The sequence below is a fragment of the Peromyscus maniculatus genome, chromosome 4 (assembly GCF_049852395.1).
Source record: "Peromyscus maniculatus bairdii isolate BWxNUB_F1_BW_parent chromosome 4, HU_Pman_BW_mat_3.1, whole genome shotgun sequence".
NCBI lineage: Eukaryota > Metazoa > Chordata > Mammalia > Rodentia > Cricetidae > Peromyscus > Peromyscus maniculatus.
The window spans coordinates 20,052,269-20,065,893 of record NC_134855.1 but is presented as its reverse complement, the minus strand read 5'-3'; the positions used below and the strand labels follow the sequence as shown (position 1 = coordinate 20,065,893).

General features: G+C 36.6%; 1 protein-coding gene across 1 annotated transcript in view; it reads left to right on the top strand.

Annotated features, from left to right (window-relative positions):
- Nucleotides 1-13,625, top strand: part of Lrp1b (LDL receptor related protein 1B) — a 1,955,528-nt gene that overhangs the window by 1,221,256 nt on the left and 720,647 nt on the right. Inside the window, exon 21 of the mRNA XM_042275227.2 lies at nt 4,481-4,663. Within this exon, the coding sequence (XP_042131161.1) occupies nt 4,481-4,663 (183 nt within the window). The remainder of the gene's footprint in view (nt 1-4,480; nt 4,664-13,625) is intronic.

Below are 13,625 nucleotides of genomic sequence, written 5' to 3'. Positions count from 1 at the left end.
TTATTTATCTACTAGATTTCCCAAATTGTATGCTTGGTTTAAATAGCTTCAGGGTAAAAAATACAGTAAAATTCCATTAGTTAAAAATATAATAACCAGCATCAGCAACACGGAAACATAAGAGTAAAACAGCATGAACGTGCACATAAACACATAGCCATAACCAGAGCACTCCACTGAGACAACCACAGCACAAAGATGGACTGTGCCAAGCCCTGAAGCTGAGGAAGCCAAGACTCAGGGGAGTCACATAGTTTGGAACTAATGTTAGAGCCTCTGCTGCGGGCTCTTCTGAGGGATGCTGCTCTTTCCACAGAGGAGAATCAGCAACTGTTAACAGAATCTGATTGTATTTGGCAAGAGAGTTAAAATGAATAAAACTCCTAAATCTGTCTAAAGCAAAGGAACTCAGGAATACCGAAATGGCTGAGAATAGGTGTGGGCTTTTTCAGGTTGTTTTAATGATGTGGGAAAAGAAAGCAGAGGAGGAATGAAAAATTGCAAATGTTTGTGTATATTTGTGTTTACTAAGGCAAGTGATTCAGTATAAACCAGTGTTCAAGAAGATGAAATAGATGTATAAATGTGTGCATCTTGATTCTACACACACACACACACACACACACACACACACACACACACACTTTTACAAGTAATAGAAGTTTCTTCCTATCTATTATGTAAATATTCCTAAAGTTATCTACATGGAATGCCTATGCAATCAACAGAATCGAAATGAGTATCTTTGTATTATTCTCTCTTTCCTTTCAGCTTAAATGTCAACAGTTAGCATGACATATTAATTTTCTAGGTCTGGGCCCTGCCTACCTGTTTCTTTTTCCTCTCACTTGTGCTTGAACACTCCACACAGTTTTACTAATTGCACTAGCTTTGCTTAAAAAAAAATAAATCTTTGATCTCCACTGATGGAGGTCAGTGGTAGAATGATTCTTAGCATGTGAGAATGTGTTCAATCTTGGGTACCTGAAGAGAGAAAGACCAAAGAAAAGAATCTTCCCTCCCTTTTCCTTTTCCCTCTGGCTGATTTTTAAACAGGATTCAGAACTTCTATTTTGTGTCTGTCATAAGAATGGCTCATGTGAGACCTCTAAAGCTGGGCTGGTTTTTATCTGTCCTCACAGCGCTTGCTCCTGCCACGAGCATTTGTGATGCGCTTGGCAACTGCACAGTTATCTGGGTGTCCAGAAGCAGAAGCCATCCTTGCTATTTGGATCTGGACAGTCCAACAACTGGTGTTATATGACTCTGATTCAAACCTCCAACTATCCATTTTTCCAAACAGTAGCCAGAGAAAATTCACCATGTGAACTAAATTATGTTACTATTACTCCAGTGTTTCAAAATCGCCAATACTGATATCACTGAATTTATCTTGCCATGTTCTTTAATAAATGCCCACAAGAGTCTATCCCTAACCATTCAGGTCTAACTTCACTCACCAACTCCTACTGCTTTGTGCTTCAAATTAACTCTTGCTTTAAGATCTTTCCTGTTCCTATTCTTTCTGCTTAAACTTTTTTTCCCTTAAAGTTTTCATAGTTTTCCCCCATCATTTTAGATTTGGCTCCTATGACTCATTTTGTAACTAAACTCTTAACTAGTGTTTTATAATCAAGTCAGTCTTTTCTGGCAATAATGAGTGACAGTTTTAATATATTTCCAGTTGGTTACCACCCTTTGGACAGAAGTGATGGAAATGGTCGAATCCAAATCTGTGCAATAAAGTATATTCCCTTCAGGGATGATATGGGCCTTCTAGAGTATTGCTATTTTTCCTTCCTACTTGGTGGCTTAAATGAAAACTGAAGAAAATCCATAATGGTTGAGAGGCAAGGGCTCTATTCAAGACTTTTCCAACTTAGTACAGAGAATTTGTACCTGTGTTTTAGCATAGCATAATGGATTTACGTCATTCCATCCTGCCGTCAATGACATTATCAGAATTCATTCATTTTACTCATCACATTTGTTACTTTTTCCATATATATATTTTCCTGTGTATACAATAATTTATTATATTCCTACGTGTTTCCTTCTCTCCTGATACGTAGGCCATGGGCATCACTACCTACAGTTTCTGATGCCTTAGATATTTCTATATTTTTTTGCTGGCTGGCCACCAGCTGAGGGAGTAACCCTAGGAAAGCTAAACTGTCTGAGGCAATATAGAGTTTACAGATCTTTTCATTAAAAACTAACTTCTGCCATGACCTTATAGAAGAGTAAAATAAATGTTAAATTTTATTAGAAAAAAACAGACTGAATTTTAGTAACTTAAATATAGAAAGGAAATGAGTTTTCATATTCTTCTTGATTTCTGTATAAGCCAATTTCATTTTATCTTTGAGCCTCTTCATAACCAAAGCCCTTCTAGATTGGTGTCTTCAAAATGGTATGGTGATAAACAGGGCAGAGAAGTCACTGCTGCAGATGATATCACTGATACTTATTATCTACATGCCTTTTGGAAAATTAATGTTTTGTGTTTTTCTAATAACTGTCATTTATTCAATTATTTTTTTAACAAAGTAAAAATGAAGCAGATGAATGATTCATTTCCATACTGGGCTTTATCCAGCCTGCTATAGTTACTGTGCAGTATAGGGTTGAGACTCTGTAATGGAGCATGGGGGACAATGGGTAGGAGTAAAACAAATATTGAAAATAGCAGAAAGTATTATCTTTTGTTGAGAGTCAAAAGTGCTGAGTAGCTTATAGGTTGAGGGGAGCATTTGATATTTAATGACATAAAATAATACATATAAGTCCAATTTCATAAAACTGTAATACTTAACCATGAGATTTCTTAATAGAAGATACAGTTTTAGTTTATTTTGGCTGTTTTGTTTTTTATAGAAATTCAGTCTCTCATAAAGCTAAAGACAATAATAGGTAAAGTGTATACAAAGAGGTAGTGGATGCTGGGAAGAATAATGAGACATAGAGCAGGATTCACACATGAACAATGTATGTCCGAGTATACTTAAGGGAACTATTCTGCCATGCTAGGTTGACTCTCCATGCTACACTGAATTTACCATTCCTAAGTTTGTAAATGACTATAATTTAATTGTTTGCAGTAGCCTTTAGATGTTACAATAGCCTGCAGAGTTTAGATTAGTAAAGTTACAAAAAAAGCAGGAAAAAAAAAATCTATAGAGGAAATCCCATCTGCATTTAAATGTGGAGACTGGAATCCCTGTTCTGTACTACCTTGACTATTGTCCTTGCTTTAACAGACACTTTTCTTGCCTCTGCAAGTTAACATTTACTCCTCCAGCAATTCTTTGGAAGCCACACCAAGCCTTCCCTAGTCTTAGTTAATTCACTTGAAAATTCTGAAATAAAACAAAAAACCTTACCCATTTATTACCCATTTATACCACGGGAAGCAACAGCAAACACTGTAGTTAAAATACCTATTTACAAACATCAAATGTTTTCCTCACAGTAGCACTTCCAGGTAGGCAAAAGGACATCTCAAGGTACCGGTAGTTGCTTTAATGACATCAGAATTTTGGTCTTAACTGAGTCTATTACTAAAATCCTTACTTTAGATCATTAACAAGCCAAGAAATTAAGTAGATGAGTAATTGTCAGCACAGGCAAATTAAATGATCTTTGCAGATATACAATTAATTCATTACATTAAAACTTTAGTCGCAAATATATGTGAATATATTTATTTTAGAACAGTGCTGGAGAACACTGGTTAATATCCTCATGATATTAACTATTTTGAAAGTTTAAAAAATTGATTATACTTGCATTGTTCAGTTGTTATAGTATAAGATATGTCTATGCCCGATGTTTATATTCCCTTATTCTTTGCGATACTTAATTTATATTTTATCAACAGGCTGGACAGTAGTGTATCTGGGTATTATATGCACTACTTTCATTAATAGAATTTGAACACACAATATATTATTAAATTCACCCCTAAAATTTTCTGTTTTGATTGTAGAAATGAAATCTTGCATCTTGAAGCAGTTTTATTTATTGTGTATGTTTCTTTGTTTTCAAATTCTCGGTTACTATTCTCTAAAGGTTTTCTTAGTCCCAAAGTGCTTATTATTTCAGTGTTTTTTTTTCTTGGTAATTTGAAAGAAATTACTCCAGAAATGTCAAAAATCAAGCACAGTCTTATCAATAGAAGATTTTGTTTACATGACTTGGATAAAGTGCTTCAAAGACAGTACCTGAAGGTACTAATAAGACAACAGTCAGACATCCACACAATCTCTTTACTCATTTATCTAAACCTTTAGGAAATTTGCCAAAGACAGCAAATATTTTTTCTTTTAATTATTAATGTTTATAAAGTAGATTTGAAATGCTTGAGCAATCCATAGCTGTTAGAGTAAAATATATAATTTCTCTAGTATAGTAATATTACCCAAAGCGATTTTTATTTAAAAAAAAAAAATGACAGTGAAATCACAATTTCTCTCCTAAGACGTTCACTCTCCGGCTGGCTGCACTGGGAATGAATTCCAGTGCCGTCCTGATGGAAACTGCATCCCCGATCTGTGGCGCTGTGATGGAGAAAAAGATTGTGAAGATGGTAGCGATGAAAAGGGCTGCCATGGTACCATCCGACCGTGTGACCACAAAACCAAGTTTTCCTGCAGGAGTACAGGTGAGCACAGGGAATATCCGGGGAGCAGGACCCTTCAGCGCAGGCTCCATCTGCAGCTCCTTTCTGAAAAGCGTTCTTCATCTTTGGTAGCCAAGCTCATATTATCTGCGTAATGCTAGTAATGTATCTGTCAGAAGCATTATGGGTCAGACACCAACCTATCACTGTTTTCTTTATGAACTCATGGGGGAAACACAAGTATTTAACTTGCTAAGAATTACAGAGACTGAATAGCAGAATTAAAACCTGATATCAGTGTATTTGGGTTCAGAATCTGTAATTGAATCTCAGGGTCAAAGAGGCATATGCTAGGTAGGCCACACTCAGTAATTCTGTAGATAAAATCCTGCCCAAATGCCAGTGGGGAGAGTGGGAAACACATGTTAATTTACATCTACTTTCCTAGATTTCATTGCCATTGCTTGGCTTCTGCTAAGTGTTTGCCATTTGATTCTGATTATTTTAAGAGTTACTGGCTATACTGTTATTTTCCATAAAGGTGTCTTTATGACATTTTCAGTTTTTCTTACTTACAGAGAGTTCCTCTTGAGATCCCACTGATTTATTTCTCCTTCCATGCCAGATGGTGAGATAAAGTTAAGGAAAGAATGAATGAATTATATTTTATTTAGCATTATATTTCAATCAACCATTGAAAGAATTTCCGATAGGCTTCATAATATCATTTCCTGTGGGTTTCACAATATATTCATGAGTCACCCTCGAATTTCTCTCTATTGTGAGGTTGCTTGTGGGTGGCTTAACCATGAACTCTCAGCTTTCCCCTTTTATTCTGTATTCCAAGGAAGCAAGGGAGTAGAACAGCTGTCTGCAGAGTGGGAAGTTTGTGTCTGATGGCCTTTTGAAGACATAGAGCCTTGTGTTTCTTCCCCAATCATGCCACATTTATCACACCGAAATACTGAAATCAAAAGAAATATTTGGTTTATCACAGTTGTATAAAAATAGATTCTCCTATGGCCTATTCCTGTTGAAGATGTCGTGATTCCCAACTGGTAGCTCTCCAAACAATATTTCTTTATATATTATTTTTTTTTACTTTTATGTTTTTGAGAATTTCTTATATGAGTACTAGATTTATACAATCCCCTCAACTCTCTTTCCAATCTCTCTTATGATCTCCAACCCCAACCATTTCAAATTAATGACCCTTTTTTTCTTTAATTGTTACCATTGTTAATTGTGTCTCTTAATGTGTATAACCTATATAACTACAATACCTGCTGGGTCCTATATATGATGTTAGGGCTGAGCATTTGGTACAGGATAATAAATTAGGGACTTTGGCCCTGGGGAAAGACTTAATCTCCCATTCTTAGCACTCATTAATTACCTGTAGCTCTTCATCTAGGGAAGGGGCAGTGTGAAATTTCTTCCATCCACATTGGAATATTAAGTGGTGTTGCCATTATAATGGTTTTGTTTAGGCAGCCATATTGCTAAGATTTTATAGGTCCAGCCCACACAGAGGTTATGTGGTCCAAACAAAGCCTGTAGGTTGGATATGGTCCTGTCAGATTATAATCAGTCTAGCTGATGAGTTTGGGTAGATAACACAGGATTTGCAATAGAGACAAAACCCAAGGATTGAGATCCAACAATAATTTTCATAATTTTGTGACCCTTTAACAATTACATGTTAAAAAAACTGACTTGATGAATATTGGTTAGAAAAAAATAGATTTTTAGGTTCAGAAATTATTTTTGGAGTATTCAAAAATTTACAGATGACTTTTTTTATCAAATATATGAATGAAGGTCTTCTTAAACAACTTTTATTCAACAAACTAATTCTGGTGCTAAAGAGCCAATTTCTAGACTCATATCAAATAACATAATTCAAAGCAATCTCATGGTTGACATATGGTCATAGTAGTTTTTTATGTGCATATGAATTAGACACTGGAAAAGGTGTGAAAACCAGTCATAAACTGATGAGGAGGAACCCAAAGTTTAAATTAGTTGAGTGTGCTATTTAAATTTAGAAAACTTGTCATATAGGTCCTTCACGAAGACACCTTATACTGGAGAGGATGTGGAGCTAGTGGAACTCTCCTGAACTGCTGGTGGGAATGCAAGCTTGTACAACCACTTGGGAAATCAATATGGTGCTTTCTTAGAAAATTGGGAATCAATCTCCCCCAAGTTCCAGCTATACCACTCTTGGGCTTATACCCAAAAAATGCTCAATCATACCACAATAGTACTTGCTCAGCTATGTTCATATCAGCATTGTTTGTAATAGCCAGAACCTGGAAACAACCTAGATGCCCTTCAACTGAAGAATGGATAAATAAAAAGTGGTACATATACACAATGGAATACTACTCAGCAGAGAAAAACAATGACATCATGAGTTTTGCAGGCAAATGGATGGATCTAGAAAGAATCATCCTGAGTGAGGTAACCCAGACTCAGAAAGACAAATATAGTATGTACTCACTCATAGGAGGATACTAGAGGTGGAACAAGGATGACTGGACTGCTACTCACATCACCAGGGAGGCTACCTGGAAAACAGGACCCCAAGAAAGACACGGGGATCACCCAATGACGGAGAAATGGCTGAGATCTACATGAATAACCTGGACACGAGTGGGGGTAATGAAGGGCAAAGGTCGAGAGAAAGAGAGCTTGGGGAAGCAGGAGATCCCAGATGGATCAAGAACAGAGAGGGAGAACAAGGAATAGGAGACCATGGTAAATGAAGACCATATGAGAATAGGAAGAAGCAAAGTGCTAGAGAGGCCCACAGAAATCCACAAAGATACCCCCACAATAGACTGCTGGCAATGGTCGAGAGACAGCCCGAACTGACCTATTCTGGTGATGGGATGACCAAACACCCTAATTGTCATGCTAGAAACCCCGTCTAATGACTGAGGGAACTGGATGCAGAGATCCATGGCTAGGCCCCAGGTGGAGCTCCAGGAGTCCAATTAGCAAGAAAGAGGAAGGTTTATATGAACGAGAATTGTTGAAACCAAGGTTGGATAAAGCACAGGGACAAATAGCCAAACGAAGGGAAACACATGAGCCATGAACCAATGGCTGAGGGGCCCCCAACTGGATCAGGCCCTCTGAATGGGTGAGACAGTCGATTGCTTGATCTGTTTGGGAGGCATCCAGGCAGTAGGACTGGGTCCTGTGCTCATTGCATGAGTTGGCTGTTTGAAGCCTGGGGCTTATGCAGGGTTGCTTGGCTCAGCCTGGGAGGAGGAGACTGGACCTGCCTGGACTGAGTCTACCAGGTTGATCTCAGTCCTTGGTTGAGGCTTTACCCTGGAGGAGGTGGGAATGGAGGATGGGCTGGGGGGAAGCGGAGGGGGGCGGGAGGGGGGAGAACAGGGGAATCTGTGGCTGATATGTAGAACTGAATTGTATTGTAAAATAAAATTAAATTAAATTAAAAAAATAAAATAAATTTGGAAACTTAGATGTGACTTATAAGTTAAGCTGTTATTTCTCCATAAAGAGTGGTAAAGGTGAACATCATAAATAATAGTAATAGCAGCTCAGTAAAGGAGGAATGGCTGAGCAAAGTGTGGCCAATGACTTGAACAGTGAAGTTGGCTATGAGGTCTAAGATTCTATAGATCAGTACATTAACTACTACAACCAACTGTTCACTTCCAAGTAGCTCATAGAGAGAATGTTCCCCAACTCAAAATAAATATTAGGTTTTCAGTATTGAATATGCCACTTAGTATAATCTGCACATTAAGAATTGTATACATGTATTAAAATAGAGTGCTTTATTCCCTAAATACATACAATTCTTGTGCGTCTATTTAAAAAATTGTTAATGATCTGTGAAAGAGCATCATCCAGTCCAGTGCTGGCCTTGCAAGTATGAAGACCTGACTTAGAGTCTGGGAACCCATGGAAAAATTATAAACATGGTGGCACACAATTGCAATCCAGTACTGAGGAGATAAAGATGGGCATGTACCTGTCTTGCCTTGCTTACTTGGTGAGTTACAAGTCAGTGAGAGACAACACCTTCTTTAAAAGATGGATTTGGGCTAAGAAATGACATCTAAGGTTGTTTGACTTACACACACACACACACACACACACACTGCAATTTATTTAAAAAGAGCTAAATAGCAGTGTAAATTTTTAGCTATAAAGTCAATAAACATGGTTTTAAGTTACATAAACAGAAAATAGACATAAAAATATAAATAATATATGAGGCAACTAGGAAAACTCAATTGAAAGTTTCATTGTACTGTGTCTGATGCTCCAGTGCAGCAGCCAGTGAAGTCTGCAATTAGCAAGTACAAACAGCTTCCGATGGTTATAATTTAATTAAAAACTCAAATATAAGGAAGATGGCTGGCAATTATCAAAACACTGTATTCATAGTGCCGCTTTTATGAGATTTGCATTATATCTTTAATATGTTTACATTAAAGATGTTTATAGCCTGTTTGTCCAAGGGCATCAAAATTTAATGTGTAAAGGCAGGGTTGTGAAGCAGAATGATGCCTCCTTTTGAGAAAGCAGTGAAGTAGGTGATAATTTACCCACCCTGTGCCTGAAACATAATCTGTCCCTGAGATGCAACAGAACAAAGTGTATTAAGATTTGGAATTCATAAGGCACAACTCCCCATTAATATTGACTATATAGATCTTTATGGACATTAGTGACACTAAAATGAAACACACACACACACACACACACACACTGATTTAAAGTATGCATGCAATTATTGTTCTTTTGAACTTTCTATTTATTTGCTTCAATTATTGGCTTTACAAATTAAAAGACCTCAATGAACTTTTCAAATTGTTCACTTCAGAGTTCATTTTTATTTTTAAAAATGTCTCAAATGTTAGAACATTTAAAATTTCTAAGGTAATAAATTTATATTTGTTGATTATAATGGGCTCTCTCTACATAAATTGCCACCAATTAGTTTTTAAATGTATATCCACTAAGAGGTTTTAGTTCTAAGAATAATGTGAGAGGAAAAACTGAACTAAAATATAATGCAACCATCAATATTTCAGAGCATCTTATCTCAGAGGACCAGTGTCCTGTCACCTCCGATCTCTTAAACCAGGACCTATTAATAGCACTAATTATATAAATATAAAATTGGGTGGGGAGGGGAAATCCAAATCTTCATCATGTGGAAAACCCATTCTTCAGGTTGGAAACAGAAAACAAGATTTAAATCACAAATTGATGTCAAGATTGTAGATGAAAAATGCTCCCCAGGTGGGAAAAGAATGTGAAATTGACTTTGCCTTCTCATTTTGAGGAGTTTGCATAAAAAAATTAAAATGAGTCGGGCGGTCGTGGTGCACGCCTTTAATCCCAGCACTCGGGAGGCAGAGGCAGGCGGATTTCTGTGAGTTCGAGGCCAGCATGGGCTACCAAGTGAGTTCCAGGAAAGGCGCAAAACTACACAGAGAAACCCTGTCTCGAAAAACCAAAAAAAAAAAACAAAAAAAAACAAAAAAAAAAAACAAAAATTAAAATGATGTGTACCATGTACAAAGATATTCAGTACAGTTTATTTGTTTTTCAGGTAAAAATATGGAAGCACTGGATTTCCTATCAGTAGGGGAACTACTAGTTGATTACAGTGCAGTCACATAGTGAATTATTGTTATTCTTTATCACATAAGAGGAAAGAAAATGATGTGTCTCAGTTAGGGTTTCTATTGCTGTGAGGAGGCACTATGATCACAGCAACACTTAGGAAGACATTTAATGGAGTGGCTTACAGTTCAGAGGTTCAGTCCATTATCATCATGGTGGCACATGGCAAGTGCAGGCAGACATGATACTGGAGAGGTAACTGAGAGTTCTTAATCTTGACTCTAAGGCAACAAGAAGTGATCTGTCTCACTGGGTGTGGCTTGAGCATATATGAGACCTCAAAGCCCAACTCTAGAGTGACACACTTCTTCCAATAAGGCCATACCTACTCCAACAAGGCCACATCTCCTAAAATGCCACTCCAAATGAGTTTATGGGGACTAGTTACATTCAGATTACCACAACCAGTAACACTTGTTTGCTGCTAAAAGGGCAAAGAAGTGAGAGATGGGTAAATACTGACTTATTAAAAGATGAAACATGTCAGCAGTAATCTAGAATGTCAAATACTGAGTTGGCTCAAGCTGGATGCTTGACCAGGTTACATATGCAAACCCGTAGACGTGGACATATTCTCAGCTCTTATAAAGCTATCCCACATGAAGCTGGGGACTGAGGCCAGGCTCACTACTTGAAGCCAGAAACTAGAAAGGCAATCTGCATACTTTTGAAAGGAAAACTGGTATCTACATATGTATGTAGTTTTACACACACACACACACACACACACACACACACACACACACACACACACACACTTGTTTACAGTACTTGCTAGCTGCCTGGGCTAGTGACCTCTCTGAAATTATGTATTAGAAAAAAATGGAAAAACAAGGTCATGTCAGGTCAAGGAACATGACTTTGTTTTCTAATTACAAGTAATTAAAATATAAAAATGTCTGGGGATAAAATCCAACAAAAAGCAAACATGCATTTCTGAATAGAGAATGCTGGAAGTTGGGGATGGGGTGAAGTACATGCAGTGACATTTAAAGATGGACATATGTGAACAGATGGAAAAAAACACAAATCTGTCATCTTCAAGACTTCAAGGCATGAGGAAAGCTCTGTCTATGAAAATGAATCTATAAAATTTGACATAAAAGAACATGTTATTCATGATTAAATAAAAATTAAATATAAAAATTAAGTAAAATAAATGTTAGTTTTCTCATAGTGAAAATCACATAGAAAATAATAGCCCTAAAGTGAATAATACACACATGTACACAAACACACAGATACATGAACACACACACACACATATATACACATACATACATGCATATGCATATACACATACATACATATGCTCAGACACATACATACACACCCATGACAAGCAAAATAATTTCTAAAAGAAATGTGAAGAATAAGAATGTCTTGATCTGTTTAGTATACTATAATTAATTACTATAAGGTGAGTAGCTTAAACAACATTCATTCCCAGAGGATTGATTTTCTTTTTGTAGCCACATCACCAGTCTGTATATAGTGGGCTTATTGATGTATAAGGATTCCACTCTCATGATTTAATTACCTCCTCAAAACCTCATTTCCAGAACTCACACACTAGGGACTAGGATTTTACTATGAATTTTGCAGAAACAGGAAACATTAATTTCATGGTGCCCTTAATAAGAAAAATGAAATGTAAAATTTTAATGGGATAGCATACCATTTGCATCATTAGGGTGATAATTAACATGCTTAGTAGCAGAAACACAGGTGTATGGGTGGTGCACACATGTGGATCCTAGAGTGTCTAAATGTGATTTTTTAAATTCAGCCACAATTTCACCTCAAATAATTTATCGTATATATAATTGTTTATGTATTTGAAGAGTGAAATAAAGAAATATATTATCTTATTTTCATTAAAGGAGAATCATACTTTTGATAAGCTTATGTCATTATATTTGTGAAGACCCATATGCCCTTTGGCAAACACATAAAAATAAATTGACCATATGTTTCAAAGACATCTTTCAAATAAAAAAAATGAAAATTTACATAAAATATTCCTTAGATGTAAACTTAAATTAGACATTAGCATTAAAACACTTTAAAAAACATATATGTGATGGTTATCCTTGATCATCAACTTGACTAAGAATTTCTGAAGAGATTAGAATACACACTTCTAGGTGTGTGTGTGTGTGTGTGTGTGTGTGTGTGTGTGTGTGTAGACATTCTCTTAGAAGATTCACTATGTGTGTAGCTGAAGAAGACTTGAGAAAAGGGAAAGAACACCATTCTTAGGCTAGAGAAGTAAGGGGTGGAACAAAGAAGGAAAGAAAATATCATTTAGCAGAGGCATCCTCTCTCTCAGCTTCCTGTCCACCTCTGAGGGGCGGTGGGTAGTTTCTGTCATAGCTCCCATGACTGTGCATTCTGCCTCATTATCAGGCTAATATCAATGCCGTCATGGGTGACAGACTGAAACCTCTAAGGATATGAGATAATTACTCCCTTTAAGTTATACTCTCAGGTATTTTGGCCACAGCACTGAGAGAATACAGTAGCTTGTATAATGGATTTTGAAATTCAAATACTTCCAATCAATAAATAAATCACAGTAGGTGTATTTAAAGTTTTATAATTAAGTTAAATAGGAATGAGTTCCCAGTAAAACTTCTTTAATGAATTTAAAGATAGGCTGTTTTTATATAGCAGCAAATTTGGGCAGACATAATGGAGTTCACATATCCCTCTGCTACCTTCCCTTGCCCAGGTTCACTCACCATCAATATCCTGCAACAGAACAGCGCATTTATTATAATATTTAATATTCAGCAATAAATCACACTTAACCAAGGCCCTGTATTCCAGCAGCATTTGCTGTTGGTATTATACACTGATGAGAATTAGAAAATGTATTATTATGTGCATTCACATTATTATGCAGAATCCTCCATTCCCCACTTGTTCATCCTTATCTCCCTCTTTGCCTTGGAACATGTTAATGTTCTAACTGTCTTGCCATTTCCAGAATGTCACATATCTGTACTCACACAGTGCAGTAACTTTTCATATTCCCTTCGTTCACTTAGAAGTATGACCTTAAATGTCTTCCATGTCTTTCCATAGCTTATTCACTCCTTTCTTTTTGCACTGAAAAACAATCCACTTTCTGGTTGTACCAATGTGTAATTAAAAAAGTTTTTTCATCTACTGATGAATGTCTTGAAACATTTATTAAAGTTTATGCATGGGCTTTTCTGAGGATTTATAAGAAATCCATTTAGAAACTTAAATTCTCCTAAGGGGGAGGTGTAGCTGAAGTTTTCCTGGTCCTGCCTGGCCCATGATCAGGACAAAT